This window comes from Marmota monax, unplaced genomic scaffold (assembly GCF_021218885.2).
Source record: "Marmota monax isolate L192 unplaced genomic scaffold, Marmota_monax_Labrador192_F-V1.1 WCK01_AAM20220418_F8-fsc00024, whole genome shotgun sequence".
In the NCBI taxonomy this organism is placed as follows: Eukaryota; Metazoa; Chordata; class Mammalia; order Rodentia; family Sciuridae; genus Marmota; species Marmota monax.
Genome location: NW_026695224.1, coordinates 18,949,930 through 18,970,140, shown reverse-complemented (window position 1 = coordinate 18,970,140; position 20,211 = coordinate 18,949,930). Strand labels below are relative to the sequence as shown.

The 20,211-nt window shown below is 48.7% G+C and overlaps 1 protein-coding gene across 2 annotated transcripts in view; it reads right to left on the bottom strand.

Annotated features, from left to right (window-relative positions):
- Positions 1–5,689: 5,689 nt before the first annotated feature.
- The window catches only part of LOC124086515 (cocaine esterase-like), a 29,301-nt gene continuing 14,779 nt past the window's right edge, over positions 5,690–20,211 (bottom strand). The window contains exons 2-13 of one of the 2 annotated variants that reach the window (XM_046434812.2): positions 14,423–14,538; positions 11,971–12,175; positions 10,841–10,982; positions 9,992–10,125; positions 9,653–9,911; positions 9,125–9,223; positions 8,712–8,852; positions 8,522–8,602; positions 8,143–8,290; positions 7,624–7,761; positions 7,066–7,138; positions 5,690–6,616 (exon numbers count right to left, since the gene is read on the bottom strand). In XM_046434812.2, the coding sequence (XP_046290768.1) occupies positions 6,430–6,616; positions 7,066–7,138; positions 7,624–7,761; positions 8,143–8,290; positions 8,522–8,602; positions 8,712–8,852; positions 9,125–9,223; positions 9,653–9,911; positions 9,992–10,125; positions 10,841–10,982; positions 11,971–12,175; positions 14,423–14,498 (1,683 nt within the window). In that variant the 5' untranslated portion in view covers positions 14,499–14,538 and the 3' untranslated portion in view covers positions 5,690–6,429. The remainder of the gene's footprint in view (positions 6,617–7,065; positions 7,139–7,623; positions 7,762–8,142; positions 8,291–8,521; positions 8,603–8,711; positions 8,853–9,124; positions 9,224–9,652; positions 9,912–9,991; positions 10,126–10,840; positions 10,983–11,970; positions 12,176–14,422; positions 14,539–20,211) is intronic. The other variant, XM_058576051.1, reaches the window with a different exon arrangement.

Here is a 20,211-nt window from a genome sequence, read left to right as displayed (position 1 = left end):
TCCTGTGAAGGAGCCAGGACTGGTGGGGGACAGAAGAGGGTGGAACCCAAATCTGTGCTCTCCTGTGACTTGTTAATGAATTTTTCTGATGGGTGAAGCCAAGACAATATTTATAATGGAAGCCATCAGTGATGTTGGGCAGCTCTCCTTATCTAGAAAGTCCTATTGACTTTTGAGAGGACCCTGGTCAACAGCAGGGAAGAGGGAAAGTCCCTCTGTGGATGGGCCATGGGGGAGAAGTGAGTGTGGACTCCTCCTGGGCACAGTGGGGAGGAGTAGCAGGAGATAAGGGGGCCCCACAGTAGAAGCCTATAAGGGAGAGGATCAAGGGCCAAGGACAGCCCAGGCATCCTGCCAACCTTGCCTAACTTCTGATTAGGGCCTGGATGCTGCCAGTAGGCTCAGAGTCCTTTCACTTTTGCCCCAATGGCCAAGCCATACCCTTCTTTAGTTCAGGTGCATAAGGTGAGAGGAACCCAGTAACATACCAGATCCCCTTTAGGACCCAGTGCCTGGGGCCTTCTGTATTTCCCCCAAAGGCAGGTAAACTTGCCTGGAGTCCCTTTGAGAAGGTCAGGTCACCCCTCTGGCCAAAGGCATGACCTAGAGCCAAATGGCAGCAGGAAGGTGTTCCTAAGTGGCTGTTTTTTCCCATTGGCAGCTGGAGCTCCAGCACAGCCAGCACTCAGTGTCCTGAATGCCCGTCCAGAGACAGGGAAGGTGGCCCTGCTCTTCTGGGTTCCTCAGTCTCCCCTCATACCCTGCCTTCTCCTTAGTGTTGGTGACATCAGGCTGACTGACCCTGTCTGCACTTAAGGGGATCCACCCTGGGAATTAGGTGGGGCCAAGTGTGGCTGCACATTCTTCTCTGTCCTCTATCATTTCCACCAACCTCCCCCCTTCCTGGTGCCTACCCTCCTGCAGCCTTGGTCTCTTCCTCTTCACCCTTTGGCTGATGGGCCTCCAGACTCGGCCCTCCCCAAACCCAAACTGGAGCCTCACCCTGGCCTTGGAGGAGGAGTAGCAGGAACCCACAGGCCATGATGTCCAGGTACCCATAAAGTCTGTGCAGCCACATGGTCAGCTCCCAGGGCTGTTTCTCTGCTGCTGTGGTTGCTGTGCTTCAGAGGTCAGCACAGAGAAGGATCTGGGCCCAGGTGGAGTTTGGACCCTGCAGGGAGGAGGCAGAGCAATAAGTGGGGTCCTGTAAGCTGGGCACTGTGGGGGAGCGACTCTGAACCCACAAAGGTCACAGAGCTAGTAGGTACTGAGCAGGACAGGACTCCGCGCCTCTTAGCTGCTCTGAGATCCCAGAAACCCACTCCTGACCCCTGGAGTCACTAATTTACTGTCTTAGCAGCCACTGGCTCTTTTATTCTATTTTTTTTTTGCTGCTGTGACCAAAAGACCTGACAAGAAAAATAAGAAATGGAAAATTTCATTTGGGGCTCATGGTTTCAGAGGGCTCAGTCCATAGACAGCAGGTCCATTGCTTAGGTCTCGAGGAGAGGCTGAATATCATGGTGGAAGGGTGTAGTGGAGGAGAGCTGCACAAGACATCATACCAGGAAGCAGAGAGAGAGCGAGCTCCACTCAACAGAGACAAAATACTTATACCAGAGGCCCGCCCCAGTGACCCACCTCCTCCAGCTCCACCCTCCATGGCTACAGTTACCATCCAGTGAACCCTCATCAGGGGATTAATCAATGATTGGGTTAAGGCTCTCATAACCCAATCATGTCACCCCTAAACTTTCTGGTATTGTCTCACACATGAGCTTTGGGGGACACCCTCTCTCTAAACCATAACACTGGCCCATGAGGGTGTTGGGGTGGAGAGGAGGGAGCAGTGGGCTGTAATTGGAGGAGCCAGGAGGGCTTCTCTGAGGGGACACAAAATGAAGATCCCCACAGGTGAGAATGATGACCTTGGGGGATGACGGGGACTGCCTGAGCAAACTGGGCAGTGTGACTGTGCCCGTGGTACTGGGAAGTCCTTCTTCCTCTCAGCATTCATAGTTTCCTGAGTTCCCTCCAAGCTCCTTGTAGTCCTGGTCTGAGGGTCTGTGTAAGCCTGTCCCTATTCTGTCCTGGCTGCTCCGTTGAAAATACACTGGTGACTTCAACTGTGACACTTCTTAAGAACCCACCCCTTCCACTTGGTCTCCCCCTACCCTGTGGCTTCCCCTGAGGACAGCTCCCTCTGAGGTTGAGTTTACTGTTATTTATGCACCTGATAAATGCTCTGAGGACTTTCTAGTTCTAGCACTGTGGACCTGGAAGGGCTCTCTTGGGCATCTCGTGCCGCTGGGGAGACAGGCCCATAACCAGGAGTTGTCAAATCTTCTCGAATCCTGCAAGGACATAGGGAGTACAGCAGGAGACAGGAGTGCCTGCTCTGCCTGACTTCCTGGAGGAAGGGGTGTGGGCTCCACCTCAGATGACCTTCAGTACCTTCTCCTAACAGGTCTTGGCTTCTTCATTCTAGCCTGGGTTCATTCCTAAATGCCAGGATAGCATGTGTCTTTATTGGTGTCTTTCTAGGAGTGACAATATTCCCAGCTGGCTGTGCCCTGGGCTTCTCCTTGACTTCTACCTAAAGAGCAAGGTCTGTTGTTAATTCAAAGTTTTCCATCCAATGTACTATGGTCCAAGCCACTGTCCCAGCTCCTGTCCAGGCAGATGCTCTCTCTGTCTGTGTTCTCTTGACAAAATTTATAGCTAGGGCTGTGGAGGTTGAGATATTCCAGTTCCTCCCAGTTCATAGCCGTGTTATAAGCTCCTTTATGTCAACTGAAAAACACAGTGCTCCTTCCTAACCTGGAAGTTGTTGTGTAACTCTTGGTGAGGGTCCCCTAACTGATAGTAAAACTGTGGAATGAAGAAGAGTCTTCAGAGAATTAGGGCATGTGGGGGGTGGGGTGAAGTGGAAGACTTACATATATGGAGAGAGAGAGAGAGAGAGAGAGAGAGAGAGAGAGAGAGAGAGAGAGAGAGAGAGAGAAACACAGAGAAGAAGATTGAAGCAGAAGCTAAAAATCCAGGAAAATATCTGCGGTGACAAATTCCTGTACAGGCCCATTCCATATCATCAGGTTTAAGACCCCCTAAAAGCAAGTTTTGGTGAGAATATGGAGCATCTGTTACCCTCATATTTGGTTGATGATATAAAAAATGATGTAGTCATTTTGGGTGATACCTAGGCATTGTCCTTAAAAGTTTCACCCAGAACTGGGAGAAGTGGCACATGCCTATAATCTCAGCAACTTGCGGGGCAGACACAGGAGGATTCTGAGTTCAAGGTAAGCTTTACAAACATAGCAAGTCCCACAGTATTTTAGGGACACCCAGTCTCAAAAGATAAATAAATACAAAATGGATTGGAGCTATAGTCAGTAGTGAAACAACCCTGGGTTAAATTCCTAGTACCCTCCTCATCAAAAAGAAAAAAAAATGAAAGAAAAAAACAAGTTTCACTCAATCTCAGTGATTTGACACAGAGGATTCTAATCTCAGGGCTTTACCTAAAAAAAAAAAAAAAGAAGAAGAAGAAGAAGAGCATATGTCAACAGTGATTTCTGAAAATATACATCTCAAGTTTTATGTAAAATAGCCTAAGTCAGGCGTGACTGTACCCTTATTGCAATTCAGGTACTCAGAAGGTCAAAGGAGGAGGATTGGAAGTTGGAGGCCAGCCTGGGCAAGTTAGTGAGACCCAACTCAAAATAAAATAAAAGGTATGGATAAGAAGATCAGTTTTACAGTGCCCATGGGTTAAGTCTCCACTAATAAGAAAAAAAAAAGAATAAGAGGGAGGAGGACAAATGGAAGTCAATCAGGTGTGCATCAAGTGGTAACTGGATAAAGTGTGGCAGATGCGTACATGCAAGGCCACTCCTGAAAAAGAGAAGAAATTGCAAGTTCAAAGCCAGCCTCAGCATTTTAACGAGGCGCTAAGAAACTCAGTGAGATCTGTCTCTAGTAAAATAAAAAAGAGGGCTAGGGGTGTGGCTCAGTGGTCGAGTGCCCCTGAGTTCAATCCCTAGTACCCCCAACCACCAAAAGAAGCTCTTCAAAAGAGCTACTGAAACTACTGAAAGTCTGAAAAATACTCTGAGGTCCCACTCTGGGAAGCATCCTGTGCATGCTCAGAACTGAAAAAAAAACATACAGGGGCATGTTTGCAGCAGGAGCACAAGGAATGTTTTCAGCACAGAGTGGAAGGATTATGCATCAGTCCCTGTACACTAAAAGGAACTAAAAGGTCTTTTCACCTCTGCAGAGATCCAGTCAGCCCAGGTTTACCGCTATCCTCGTCTGTCCCCTGGTGTCCAGGATGGGAAACACAGCAATCTTCATCTTCCACCCTAAAGGCCTTGGTGCCCTGTGGTGGGGCTTAAATGCATTGGGTGAATGAGGGGACTTTCTTTGTGGTGCCCCATGGAGGCAAGTTGGTGAGAGGGAGGGTATAAGGGGAGTCCCAGGGTCCATGGAGTAAGGGACACAGCCTTTCCATGACAGAGAGAAAATGCTTTGGAGGAACAAAAGGGAATATTGAGCTTCATTTGGCACTTTTGGTTACTGAGATAAAATATGAGAGGGTTTCTATTGGAGGGGCCAGAAAAGTTTAGGGAAAACAATGAGGTGAGAGGAAAGGTCAATCATGTGGATGCCATAGGGAGTCGGGGATGGTCAGGAGGCTGCAGAGGGAATTCTGAAAGATTCTGGATGGAGAGGTCCTCAGGGAGCCAGGGACAAGAATCTCTTCTGCTATGTGTCTGGACCTCCTGACATGTCAAGGCCTCTTCCTGGACACACCCACAGAGAAACATCTTCACAGCTGTGTTGTGATTGTGTCAGTGTGGGGCTCTTTCAGTGTCTGCAGATCCACAGAGAATAAGAGGCAACTTCAGGAGACAGCACCCTGAGGACCCCACCTGGCTCTCCAGGATGCACCCAGCTGGCCCAGGCTCCAGAAGCCAATGGAAAAGGCCAGTCCTGCTTCTCATAAGGATGGGTCCACTCACCTTCTTGGGACAGAAATAGATGAGTATGTCCATAGATTGAAATGTTAATAATGGATGACATTTAATCTACAGGTGGACTCAGGGATATGGAACTTTGGTTTTGTTTGTATCCTGGGTGTGTTAGATGTTGGAACTCTAAGTGTTTGGCCTGAAAGTTTGTGTGCTGCAAATTCATACAGTAAAAGCCAGTCTCCATGGGCTGGGGATAGAACTCAATTGGTAGAGTGCTTGCCTAGCCTGCACTAGTGCATTAAGTTCTAATGCACTAAGTACACTAAGTTCTAATGCACTAAGCTCATCCCCAACAGCACACACACACACACACACACACACACACATGCATAACTAATAAAATCAGTCTACTACCTGGGCTTTGGTTGGAAAAAAAAAAAGAAGAAGAAGAAAGCAAGCCAGTCTAAAAGTGAAAATCTAAAAAAAAAAATAAAAAATAAAAATAAAAGTGAAAATCTTTGGGAGGGGACTGGGTTTAGGAAATATCAATAGTTTTTGATATTTAGTTCCAAGAGAACTGTTTACCCCTTCTTCCAAGTAGGACATAATGGGAAGGTGCCATCTAGAAACCAAAGCAAGACCTCCCGAGACAACAAAACTGCTAACACCTAGATTCTGGACTTGTCACCTCCTACACAGAAGACAACACATTTGCAAAACAAAGCCATCCAGTTTATTGTGTTTATTTGTTTATATTTTGATAGTAGCTTTGAGATCAAATACAGGACCTTGTACATGCTTGGCAAGTACTCCACCACTGAGCTACTCTCCCAGGACTTGTTGTTTTACTTTGAGCTTGTGTCTCCTGGAGTGGACAACCTGGGCTGCATATGGAATTCTTCTCCCTCAGCCTCCTGAGTGGCTTGGATTATGGGCATGTGCCACCGTGCCTCACTACATTATTATTGTAGTTGTTGTTGCTGTTGCTGTTGTTGTCACAGCAGCCTGATGGAGTAAAACACTGGGGCTTCTGGTGTACAGGTTTTCTACAGAGATCCCACTGCTATGAGAACATGGGGTACTTGCTGAGAGGTGGGCAAGGGGTTCAGAAAAGCACCAGCTCCACTTCCTAAAACTTCTCTGTCAGCATGGGAGGGTGTGGCAACTGGGAGGAGGGGATAGGAGGGGTTGTAGGGAAGGAGAGGGGAGGAAGGGAGGGAGGGATCAGGCACACTGGGGTGAGGAGGAAGGTGGGCATGAACTGGCTTACCCATCCACAGCCTCCTTGGGAATTACTGAGTGTGTCTAACAAGAGAGGACCCATGGCGGAGTGTATGGACGAATAGCTATGTGAATGAGTGGGTTAACCCTGGTTCATGGGTGGGTATGTGTGGGCACCACAGGGAGACCCCATCACACCTAGCACACCCCTCTCTTCCTGACAAGGAAGCTAGAGCTCTGTGTGCTTGTCCTTAGCTCCCTTTAGCTCCTGGATCTTCTGAGGCAGGGTCTTGGTCCAGAACTGCAGCCTGTGGGCCTTCAGGGCCTTGCCCACAGCAGGCTGGATGTCCAGCTGCAGGTACTTCTGGTCCTTGTCGAACAGTGGCCAGTGGGGTAGGCCCTCTCCGTTGGGGTTCCTGTGCACATACCCTCCCAGCAAGGCAGGGCGAGGGTCAGTCTGAGCTCTGTTGAACTCAGACCTGACCTTCCACCCCAACTATGGACAGGGCAGCCAGCCAGGCAGAGAAAGGATTTGAGAATGGGGAGAGGTGTCCTGATGTAGGAAAGTAATGACCTCTCACTAGTGTCATTCCACACAGGGCACAGCAACCTGGCCTGTGTTGCCCTTCCTGTGAGAAGCTGGCTCCCATGGTAGCCCAGCACTATGGCTCACTTTCTGGACCACTGTGAAAATAGACCAGTGACCTGTACCCAAAAAGAACCCTCTTTTAGTGTGGGTCTTTCTATTGGGTACAGGGCTAGAATGTAATGAAGCACACACAATTGCTAATGGGGTCACATCTGACAAGAGGAACAGTGGAGGGCCCGTGTCCCCTGGGAGGATGAAAGGCTTAGGTGTCCTCACCCATTTCGAGCAAAGTTGGCCCAGTACTTCATCATCCTCCTTTTCAGCAGCTCCTCCTCCTCAGTGAGCTCAACTGTGGGAGGAGGAAGGAAAAGGTCCAGGTCCCGGCCAACCCCTTCCAGATGTTCACTCCTGTGCCACACTCACCACCCCAGCCCCAGGCTTGTGTCCCTTTCCTATCACAGAGTCCTGGGGCCAGGCAGACCCTCTGCTTGCCCAACCTACCTTTACTACTCCCAGCCTTTAACTGAATCAACACTGGGCTCCTCCTTGGCCTAGATGTTTCCTTCTTTTGGACACTGTGAAGTCATTTAAGAAATGATTTGGCTTTTACCCAACCCCTTCTCCTCCTATAATAGACACCAAGTTTGGGTGGGAACAGGTGGAAGGAGCATAGATTGGAGTCAGAAAGTTCTAACCCTGGAATGACCTGTTGAGTTGTAAGATGGTAGACACTGATTCCCTTGCTCTCTCTAAGCCCCAGTTTCTCATTTTACAATGAGAGCAATTGTCACCCTGTAGTCATGAGAATGCTCCTGTGGAACAAGGAGTGCTCACCGCTCATGCCACTGATGAAGGATCCAAAGACAAAGAGAAGCTCGTCACCATGGTCAGCCTTCACATGTGGTGGCTTCATGTCCGTGAATATGCTGGGCCGATGCTGGAACTCATAGAAGTAGACAGGAGCATGGGAACCTGGAGGGTGGACAGGATGTGTCCCTCTTGGTGACAAGATTGCTCGGTCCAAAGCTGGCTTGAATCTTCACAGTGGCTTGGAAGCTCAGATGGATCAGGGGCAGTTGGAAGGCTCTTTGTTAAGTCATATCTTGGACTTCCTGGCTGTGTGGTCACAGGCAAGTCCTTGAGTGCCACTACCTTAGTCCCCTACTCTGTTAAATGAGTGTGATGTCTATCTCTTACCCTAGCCATAAGGATTTACTGAGATGATGGCCTTCAGTGCTTGGGACCAGGGTCTGGATAAAGACATGTGTCAGGACCTGACACCAGACCTCACCTGGGACCCACAGCTCTGAGCTGTCTCCTAGGAAGCCAGGATTCAGGTTCAGATACACTCACTCTGATAATGTGCTACTTGGAGTGCAGGCATCACAAACATGGAGTCCGCCATCATCTCATGGAACTGGAGTCGGAGGGTGTGGGGGTCCTCGTTGTCTCCCATGTACTCATCCATCAATAGGTCAGCACATTCGGCAGGCAACTTCATCTAGTCCAGGGAATCAGGGAGAGTCAGGCTAGGCAATCTCTGGGAGAGGGAGACAGGAGTTGAGGGTAGGGATTGGGGTTTGCAATGTGTTGGGGAATAGGACATTGGTGTCAAGCTGTGCGGTGGCCCCACCCACAAATGCACATATCTCAATCTTTGTTCCTGGGGATTACTGAAGAGGAAGAGTGTCTGGCTGACCTCTTGCCTGGCACAGGACCCCAGGAGTCTCACCGTCTGTACTGATATTCTCTGCAGAACAGCTCGCATGGTCTCTCTGTCTACGTCTTTCTGGATTTCAGGGGGGCCCAAGATCTGTGTGGTGAATGGATAGTCTAGAGTTGAGGGTGGGATGTCCAGGAGGTATGAAGTCTAAACCTGCTCCCACCTCACACTATGATGGGGATTTGGAGAGGGTTCTCACCATGGGAATGCCCCAGCCATACTCATCATTGGTGACACCAATGATGCTCGGAATCAGCTGAAAATCAGCAGAGGCCAGAAGCTCCTGGGGGTGCCTGGGTAGGAAGGCCCCATCCACCACAGCAGGAATGATCTTGAAGGGCTAAGGGGACATCCAAAGTCCATGATTATGGGAAGCAAAGTCTCTTTTCTAATGACACACCTCCAACCCATCCTAATTCATCTTATGATTCTCAGACCAACATTCAGAGATTCTACACCTGGTTAAGCATATTTTTGTCTCAATTCCCATCCAGAACTATGAGGATATAGAAGACCAAGCCTTGGAAATGACATCATTGTTCCACAGTAGAAATCACTGTACTTTCCTTACACCATGAACCCTGTCTCCTCACTAACGTCCATTCAGCCTACCTTGGTAATAGCCAGCATTTCCTGTTCACTCTTGCCCCGCAGGCAGCTCACCAGGGCCTCTGACTCTACTTGCCCACAGGCAGACAGGTTGGCCACCATCTGTAAAGGCACCAAATAGAAGCTGAAACATCCCTCCAGACAGGGAGGGGGTTGCTGCCTAAGGTCTCAGCTGTGTGAGGTTACCCATAATTCTCAAAGTGTGTCGCGTGTGTATTGCTACAGGTGTGAAATCCTTTCACTTTCCCTGAAGCTCAGATGTCAGCCAGAGGAGCCATCACACCTGCTTACATGGGTCTTCTGAGGATGAGGCCCCCAGGGTGCAGCTTTGCAGAACACAGAGCAAAATCAACAACTTGATGCAGAAGTGTGTGGATTCTGACCTTTGAGCTCCTCAGAATCCCTGTTGTGGTGGCCAGATCTGGAGACACCTGCATGGTCTTGGTTCCCATGGAACAGACAGAGTGGCAGAGGCTCTGAAGTTGAAGTGTGAGACAGCAGATTTGGCCTCGGGTAGTAAAGGATACTCACTGTGGAGACATCTTTAGATGAGCTGGTGATGAGATCAGGCAGCAGAGCCACCCCACTCTCCATGATGGCACCATGGAAGAGTCCTTGGGACATTGGAGACACCACATGTGAGGACACACTAGTGCCACCTGCAGACTCGCCAAAAATGGTGACCTGATCAGGGTTGCCTCCAAAGTGGGCGATATTCTGCTGGACCCAGTGTAGGGCGGCCACTTGGTCCAGGTAGCCCCAGTTGCCAGTGGCATGCTGGTCTCCAGTGCTGAGAAATGCAAGGATGATGATCAATGGATGGTCCTCTGTCTACTCAGTCCCCATTGACCATCCCTGTCCCAGGCTCACCTGAAGAAGCCCAGAACTCCCAGGCGGTACTGGATAGTGACCACCAGTACATTTTCAATGGCTGACAGACTAGAACCATCAAACATGGAAGCCGAGCCCATCACCAAGGCACCACCATGGATCCAGACCATCACCTGGGAAATCAGGAGATATACCATGTGGTAGCCACCTTGCCCAATCCCGTCCTGGCTGAACCCCTAGTCTGTACACCACTTTGGTTGTGTAGCTACCCACACAGAGCTCTAGTAGTACTTCATGACCTGGGGCACTGGTGACTGAGTAAGTTCAGCTTGGATGATCAGGCCTCCCATACTTTGGATTCTATCCATGAATCAGAACCTGGAACGATTCCCCTCAGAACTATTCTGGAGGGAAGGAAAGTGATGTTTCTGTGATTACCCCACTTGAACATTAATTTAAAGTGTCACCCAATTTCTGGTCCCCAAATTAATCTACGATCATTGAATGTAGTGATCTCAAAGTGCAGCTTTGGGCACCTGCATGGATCTGCTGGGTACAAGCTAGTAAGTTGATCAGTGGGACAGAACATTTGGCCTTGAGAGCATCCAGGGCTCTCTGACTCCATTCCTAGGTTAGCTACCTGCCTGCCTAAGAGACCTTCTTGGACATGATGAGAAACTTTTCATGGTAGTTCATACCACAGTAGTGGCCAGCTGAACCTGTGTCTTCCAGTGTCATTGGTATTCTTATGTAATACTTGGGGTCAATCCCAGGCCTCCACAGCATTGTGCCAGCTCTCTACCTTGAACCATGTCCCAAGCCTGCTTCTAAACATCTTCCAAAAGAAATGTTCTCCCACCCTTCAACTGACCATGCCTTAACACTCACAGGCAGGTTAGTGCCCTCACGGGCATGTGCAGGCGCGTAGATGCTGAGGTACAGGCAGTCCTCTGACATGGGGATGGGAGGCCAGTTTATACCTTGTAGGTTCAGATCCTCTGTGTTCATTATATCTGCATTTTGCAGACACCTGGTGACAATGGAATACAGTTACTCCAGGGGCTGAGCAGTGGTCAATTCAGACCTCAGGTCCTGACTCCATCCCAGACAACCTCACTCCCTGCCTTAACTGATGCCTTGCCTCACATGATCCTTCTTTCAAGTCATTTCCCACTGAGTTCCAGGCCACAGGCTCGGGGGAAACTGGGATGGAGCCCAGACCCCCAGGGAGGCCTCAAGATTGTTGAGAGCTTGTGTCCCACTCCCCCTGAGGCTGGGCAATCCTGACTCTAGGGCCCTGTGTGGGAAACACTGGCTGCCTTGTTGACAATCACCACTTATCCCTGTCCCCATTCAGGCCTGGAACAGCATAGGTGTCCCCACACAGCTGGTGCCTGAGTGGATGGAAGTTAGTTTCTCATAGAAGGGTAACGGGGCATCCCACAGCCCAACTCGAGACTCTCAGAAAACCTCACCCCTCCACTGAGTCTCAAGCTGTAAGCACATGCCCCTTTCCCTTGGCCCTGTGAGTGGGGTCCCCAGGGAGCCACCACTGTTGCCCTCCTAGGGATCTGCACCATCGACTGCTGGAGTCAAGGTCTTATATAAGTTCATAGAGCCAAGCCAACCTTCTCCCAGACACATCTCCCCTGGTGGGAGAGAACACCTGGAGTAAGCCAAATCCAGGGACATGTGTTCTGCCCTTGGGTTCAGCACCTGGAGTTAATGCCTGTTGGGTTCCACGCCCTGAGACAGGGGCTTGGCAAAGTTACTCCTGCATTTGAAAAATGAATGTGGGAATTGCCCCAATGCAGAGGGATATATTTTTATGTATCTGTTTATTTAGGGCCTGGGTTTCAAAGCTGGTACATTAGGTTGCAAAAAATACAGTACGACTGGTCTATAGCCCTAGGCCTTGCAGTGCAGTGTAGATGAAGGAGCCAATGCAGCCTGGCCCAGAGATTGGAATACCCACCCTAACCAGAGCCCTAGGTTTCCCAGACCCCAGGAGAACTTACATGGCCGGGTGGGAGGTCCCATCCCTCACACCACTCCAAGGTTCAGGGGGCTCAGGGGCTGCAAAGCGCAGTGGTCCTACAGGTGGCTTGGCAAAGGGAATTCCCAGGAAGGTGTGGACCCCCACATCGGTTTCCTTCACGTGGACGAGGCTGCCCCGCACCTGCCCGGTGTGGGTGGTTCGAATAGGGCTGACTGAGTCCTGGCCTGTGGGCAGAGAGATGCACTTCAGGCTCAGGTCTGCCCACTCAGCTGCTGACCTACAGCACTAGGCCTGGTTGGCCCTCCTCAGCTCAGCCTTGTGGATGGAGCCTGATCTTTCAACATTCACTTCTGAATTTTTCTGCCCCTACTGTGCCTATCCCCACCACCACTATCACTCGACCAGCTCACAGCCTATCCCTCCAGTCACACCAGGCTCCTGTGACTTGCCACCATCCTTCAAACCTAGCAACTTCTAGCAGAATGTCTTTTAGGTTGATGGGTAAAGAGTGTCCATTGAACTAACTTATCCAGGTCATGTCATGCACTAGGAGGACTGTGGGAATGGAACTAAAGTTTCCCATCCTCAAGGATCTCATGCTTGAGAAGACAAGATGACATAAAGAAGCATCATTCATGTTGTGAGAACCGGACGTTAGGAGGGGAGCTATGAGTTCAGACCATACAAATCTTGTACTGCCTGGGCTTGGGGATCAAGGCAAGGAGCCAATGGAAAGTCAAGCTAGATATATGTGGCTTGTCCAAGTCATGATATTTATTAAAAGTTGATGTTGGGCATATTGGGTTTAACTCTTCTCTCTACCCCAGAATGGGCCCACTCTTGGGTGCTGTGCAGCCCCCAGGCTGTCCCAGTCGTCTCTGTGCTTCAGGGTGCAGAGAGTTGGCAGTCAGGTCCACAGTTCTCCTGCTATTGTTGTCATCTCCACATCTCCCACATCACTGGGGCCTTCCCTACACCAGGCTCAAGTACTCACTCTAGAGTTTGGCAGATCTGAGCTGGTTTCCATAAGAAAAAGTTAAAAACTCCAAACCTCCTCCTCTCTCCCACAAGATCTGATATTTGAAGCTACCTGGTACAGGTCAGGCCAGGGCAGCAGCCACTCACAGGACCAGAGAAGGAAATTGGCCAGTATCCCTCCGAGTCCAAAGGCACACTCTTGTCCCTACCAACATGCTGTCTCCACACAATGCCTTGCCAGATGGGATCTTGGTCCATGTAATTCACATGGCCACTGGCCACTAATGCCTGATATTTGTCACTATAAAGGACAAAGCCTGCTAAATATTCCTGCTTGGAGTCTGTTGACATTATGGAGCTGCTCCCTTTAGGAGAAGCCCTGCATGAAACAGCAGGAGGAATCTCTACCATGTATGTAGTTGTGTGAAGTTTCCTCATGTCAAGATGTGGAAAAGGTCACACCAGAAAAGATGGGTTTGTGACCATTTAGGTGAGAGACAAAGATGAGTAGTATGTAAGACCTGGACTTTATTCAAGACCTAGATGGGCCTGTGGAGGAGCCAGGACTGGGTGGGCAGAAGACTGTGGGACTCAATTCTATACCCTCTCATACTCAGTTTTTTTTTTTTTTGGATGTGAGTTCAAGAAAAAAGACTGTTGAAAATAGAATTTTTCAGTGAAGATAGAGAAATCTTCCTGCTGAAATAATTCTGGTTCTCTAAGACCGCAGTAAGGGAGGAAGCCTATCAGTGGTGGTCTAAGTGGGACAGGTAACATGGATTCCTCTGTGCAGATTAGAGTGGGAAAATTGGGTCTATGTCCAACACCCCACACTAGGAGCCTTTGCCCTGGGAGGGATCAGGGCTGCTGACACTCCCTGGGCATGGTACTCTCCTGCCAACACTTTATGATAGGGACCTACAGAATTCTAGAAGGTACAGAGCACTTCGCTTTTGTTCTAGAACACAATCCAAGCCATGCCAGCTTGAATTCACAAGTAAAGGGAACATACCAGTCATTCTGATAAGCTTTGAGAAGTGGAACCATGGGCTACTCTAACCCCCAGTGCCATTTACCTTTCCTGTGGATCCTACAAAAGCTGCCAGCACTTCTCTGGCCAAGGAGTCAAAACACTCAGAGCCAAATGTAACCAGCAAGCTCTTATTGCTGTTATTATCCAAGGGTGAGTAATAGCTACAGCCACAGCCACAAACAGGAGGGGAAGGACCCCTATCCCTGTTCCTTTGCAAGGAGGCTTCTCACTTGCCCATACTGTGCTCCTCACAATCCCCTCACACTAGCTCACTCCTCCATGAGGGTGTCCTCAGGCAGCTCTGACCCTCTCTGGCTCACCCTCCTGCCCCTCATCCCCTTCATCTGTCTCCTCCACCAACTCCCCCGCCCTGGTGCCTTCCCTCCAGGCTCAGGCTCTGTCTCTGTGCACTTTGGCAGATCCAACCTGGTCTCTACCATCCTCCCCATGGCAGCCTCACCCTGGCCCTGGATGAGGAGCATCAGGAGCCCATAGGCCACGAGGATGAGCCAGGCAGGAAGTCGATGCAGGCACATGGTCGGCTCCCAGGGCTGCTTCTGTATTCCTGGGCTTCACCTGGAAATGCAGAGCAGCATTCTGCCAGGTGGAATTTGGACCTGACAGTGAGGAGGCTGGGAAATGGGTGGTGCCCTGCAAGGTGTGTGCTGCAGGAGAGTCACTCTGAACTCTCAGAGGTCATGGAGCCAGTGTGCAGCGGGCAGGGCCCTACCCCTCTTCTTCCCTTGGGCACCTCCCAAGGTGCCACACAGCCTTGGCAGCCCCTCTGAGATGCCAGGACCCCTCTCCTCACACCTGGAGTCACTAATTCCCTGTCCTTGCAGTCACAGGCCCATGAGGGTGAGGGAAGGAGAGGAGGGAGCAGAGAACTGGATGTAACTGGAGGAACCTGGGGGGCTTCTCTGTGGGGGGGGGGCAGAATGAAGATTTCTAGAGATGGAGAAATACAGATGACCTTGCTGGAATGAGGGGAACTGCTTGCACAGTGGCAGGGAGGTGTGACTGTGACCTTCATAGCTGACTGGGTGCCCTTCAATAGTTCCTAATCTCTTATAGACCATGATCTGAGATCCTCTGAGGGCCCCTCCCTTCTCAGCCCTTCTTTGTGAAGGCATTTCTGTAGATACCCCATCCACACAAAACCAAGGTCCAGCTTACAGTCACTTATCCACTGGAAAGATGTGAAATGAGTGCCTGCAGGTCCAGGGAACTCCCAGGGGTTAGATACCTCTGGGAGATTCTGAAACATCCTGAACCCTGCAGGGGTGAATGGAAGCCAGTGTGGGTTAGGAGAACCTGCTCAACCTGACTTCCCTGATGAAGGGGTGTGGGGCTCAACTTCAGGCAGCCTAGAGGATCCCCTGCAAACCATCCTTGGCTAGCCTACCCCACCCCCCAAAGGCTCTCACAGCCCAGTGTGGTGTCCTTATCAGCCCCTTTGGGGAGCAATTGGCTTTATCCAGATGAGTAGCCATCATGCTGAGAGCACTGCTTCTCCTTGACCTCCACCCAATCAGCAAGGATACTGTGGATTCAGTTCCCCTTCCAGTGCACTCTGCTCCAAGCCATTGCCCCAGCTCCAGCCTGGGCAGATGCTTTCTCTGCCCTGAGTCTCCTGACCTAATTCATAGATGGTCTTGGGCCTCCTCCCAGCTCAGTCCTATTATAAGCTCCTTTGTGACGACTGGACAACAAGTGCTTCTTCCTGATCTGGAGTCTGCTAGGGTGAAGGTCCCCATGGGCTCTGCCATTTATGGCACCATCTTACAGAGGCCTTGGCTTTGACAATGACCAAGATAATAGTAATAATGTGAAATGATGAAGAGTTTCAGGAGTATCTGTGTATGTGTTTGTATATATTATACCTTATACATATATAGAGATGAGAGAGACAGAGAGACAGAAAGACAGAGAGACAGAATGGAAGATGGAAGCAGACTCTAAAAGTCAAAACAAATATATGCAATGAGATTTCCCAACACGTCCTTTAAATATAGTTTAATCTAAGACCCATCAGACCAGTGTTGAAGAGGATATGGAGCAACTGCTACCCTCATAAATGGCTGGTAGGGATGCAAAGTGACAAAGTCTTTTTGGAGAAGAGTTTGGTATTTCCCTTAAAGGTTCCAAACACACTTGCCATATGACTCAGCAATTCTACTCTCAGGTCTTTCCTCAACAGAAATGACAGCATTGGTCTATATACATAATTTATGACAATGTTCCTAAGAGCTTCATTAGAATTGGTCCAAAAATGGAAGTCACTCAGATGTATATCAACTGGTCAATGGATAAAGTGTGGTGTGTGCCTATAAGGAATGCCACTCCCCAGGAAAAGGAATTTGAGATCTGCTGCATCTCAAAAATTGGATGTGAAGTGACAGAGCCATTCCTAAAAGTGTCCATTTGCATCATATTTGGAGCAAGGCAAACTAGAGGAACCCAAGCAATTAGGTGACTGCCTTAGAGCAGGATTCAGGGCAAGGAAGGACTACAAAGGGGCATGAGGAAGTTTAGGAAGAAAAAGAAACTGGTAAAACTTGTGGTGGTGGTGTTTGCTTATCTTACATATTACCTCAGAGTGAGTAAATTGTATACTCATGAGATTTATTTAATTGTATATAAGTTATTCCACACTGGGCTGTGAATGGATATAGCTCAGTGGTATAATGCTTGCCTAGCAGGCCAAGGAGGTAGGTGTGGTCCCTAGCACTGTACACACTCACACACACACACACACACACACACACACATATTCTACACTAAAGCAATTTAAAAAGCTATTAAAAATCTACAAAATATCACGGAAACACTTTGTATAATACGGTGTGTTTCTGCAGAAATGAAACAGAGAGGCATGTTCACAAGAACTCTGTAAATGCTATAAGGTTGCACCCATCAGTCTTCACCAAAAGGAAAGTCTTTCCTGTGCTGAGTCCCACAGGCTTAATGTTAACCTTGTCTGTGCCCTGGTGGCCCAGTTGACAAAATGGAATTTTCATCTTTTGCCCGAAATTCATGAAGGTCTTTGGGCTTAAATGTAGTGAATGAAAACGAGGGGTATCTCCCTCTGGGAAAACTGGTGCCCTAGGAGGGCATGTCAGTCAGAGGTTGTGGAGTGGGAGGCTCCCAAGGTCTTCATAATGAGAAATCCAGCATCTTAATATCTGAGAGAAAAATATTTGAGGGAACTAAGAGGCACATTGAGTATTATTTGCTACCTTTGTACAATGAGAAAAGATGAGAGGGTTTTTATAGGAGGAGTCAGAAGAGTTTAGAGACAGCAAAGAAGGGAGAAGGAAAATCAGTGATGTGGATGCCATAGTGAGTGAGGGATGGTCAGGAGGCTGCAGGGGGAATTCTGCAAGACATTAAGCCTAAGGACACCTTACTGGATAGAGTTGTTCTCAGGGAACCAGGGACAAGAATCTCTTCTCTGGGCCTCCTGAGCCTCCAAGGCCTCTTCCAGGACACACCACACAGAGAAACATCTTCTCAGGTGTGTTATAATCATGTCAGTGTGAGGCTCACAGTGTCTACAGATTCACAGAGAATAAGAGTCAACTTAGGGCTGGGGATGTGGCTCAAGCGGTAGCGCGCTCGCCTGGCATGCGTGCGGCCCTGGTTCGATCCTCAGCACCACATACAAACAAAGATGTTGTGTCCGCCGAAAACTAAAAAAAAATAAATATTAAAAAAAATTCTCTCTCTCTCTCTCTCTCTCTCTCTCTCTCTTTAAAAAAAAAAAAAAGAGTCAACTTAAAGAGACAGGACCCTGAGGACCCCACCTGGCTCTCCTGGACATACTCAGCTGATCCAGGCTTTAGAATCAATGGAGAAACCCAGTCCTGCTCCTCACAAGTGTGGGGATGGAAATAGATTGGTGAATGGGTTGTTTTAAATAAGCAGAGACATTTTCTAGTAGTGTGCAGTCTTGATTGCTGAGATCTTAGGCGGTAGGTGCTAGGGTCTGAGAACTTGTGTCCACCCAATTCACACATTGAAACCTAATCTCCAGTGGGATGATATTGAGGGTTAGGGTCCTAGCTGGGCATGGTGGTGCATGTCTGTAATCCTTGTGGCTCTGGAGGCTGAGATAGGAGGATGAGAATGGGGAATTCAAAGCTATCCTCAGCAATTTGGAGGTGGTAAGCTACTCAGGGAGACTCTGTCTCTAAAATACATACATACATACATACAAAATAAGACTGGGGATGTGGCTCAGTGTTGAGTGCAGCTGAGTTCAATCCCAGGTACCAAAAGAAAAAAGAGTTATGGTCCTTAGGGCATGAATAGGATATCACCAGGTTATCTTGATGAGTTCTTCTTCCTCAAATGTTCAAGTCTGAACATTAGAGAAGTGCCAAGGCAAGAATATAAAGGACGATTATTAATAAAGACTTCTCCTGGGAGAAGGAATGGGGCCATAGGTGGTGGTATCCTGGTATCCCAAGAAGTGAGAGCATCCTGCATCTTTTAGACATTTTAGACTTTCTTTGTTTTCCTGATTGATCTCTTCCCCCTTATCTCTTCCTTCCTGATGAGGCCCAGGAGATGCTGGTGGAATGACCAAAAGGTGAGAAGCAGGTGGGCTGGAAGGGCCAAGGTAGAATGATGGGGAAGGAAGGAAGCTGCATCCCAGGGGACCTTAATTAGCAGCTCTCTGTCTGTTCAGGGAGTGCTTCATGAACCACCTTCTAGGAGTGGCAGTATAGGCAGGGAATCCTGGTAGTCCAAGTGCTCAGGAGGCATTACCATTCCAGTCTCCCAGGGGTGGTCTCCAACTTCCTGGACTCCAACTGGCCTCCATTTTCTCCATCAACCCTATTACCTATCTACATTGACTGCCTGTCTTTAATTCTGGCTTCAATACGGTCATGGGAGGCATTATTTGTCCCTTATACCATGTAATGACTCAGTGAGAAGGTGCCGTCCATGAGTGAAAAAGGCAAAAGCAAGCTCTCCAAGACCCCCAATCTGGTGACATCTTTCTTTCTTTCCTTCCTTCCTTCCTTCCTTCTTTCTTTCTTTCATTCTTTCTTTCTTTCAATTTTTTCTGGGCTGAGGTTTGAACCCAGGAGAACTTTACTAGTGAATTGCATCTCTAGTTCTATTCATTTTTACTTTTGAGAAGTATTGGCATGAGATCACTATTGGCATCAGATCTGCCATTTTAGGTCTGGAGCCATTTTATTCAGGGCCTCCCAGGCTTCGATTTAGGAGCCATTTTATCTAGGGACTCCAGGCTTCCATTCTGAATGTGCCTGCTAGAAGGTTCACCCCAATCCAGCCCATAACACAACCCCTAAGCATGCTTGTTGCTGCTGTCCCAGGAAGGACAGCCTTGTCAGTTTGCTCCATGCTACTGACAACAAATCTCTTGTGAGGGATTCAGGACCCTCCCCAAACCCCAGACTTTGACCCCCTTGATGGACCCCCTTCCCACCATTCTCCACCTTCTGCTCTGACCCCACTGGGACCTCCCTCACCTACTTTCTGTCCACCTGCTACTCCTTCTTGCTCGGTGTCCTCTACCCAGCCTGCACTTTTGCTTCCCTTTTGAGAAGTAGCAGGGTCAGAGGGAGTTGTCCAGGTACATGTCCCTTTCTCCCTTAGTGACCTCTCCCCAATGAAAAGGAGTCTAGGGTCCTTTAACTCCAATCCTTGAGGGTACATTAAGGAATTGTAATACCTAACCCAGTCATAAGATCCAACATTCCATGATCCTATCCAACTGTCTCCTACCTGTCTTTTACCTGAACTCATACTATAATGAACACAAAAGCAAATTATATGGTACCTTAATAACCACCAGGCAGTCATGTTTTCTAGGACCCTTTGGTTTTTTTTTTTTTCTTAAGTTCCATATTTCGGGAGCTCATGATTTTGATCCTACACACCCAGGTTAATGTTTTTCTGATCAGTCCTATTTTTATTAAACTTTTTAAACTTCTCTAACATTGCAATGAAAATTTGCCTACAGGGGCTGGGGATGTGGCTCAAGAGGTAGCGCGCTCGCCTGGCATGTGTGCGGCCCGGGTTCGATCCTCAGCACCACATACAAACAAAGATGTTGTGTCCGCCGAAAAAAAACACTAAGAAATAAATATTAAAAAAAAAAATTTGCCTACAACAAGCTACAAGACCTTTGCTATTGTGTTCTGTGTGCACACTTGCGTTATGTGTTGTATGTCTATACGTGTGTACGTCCGTATATCATGTACATGATAT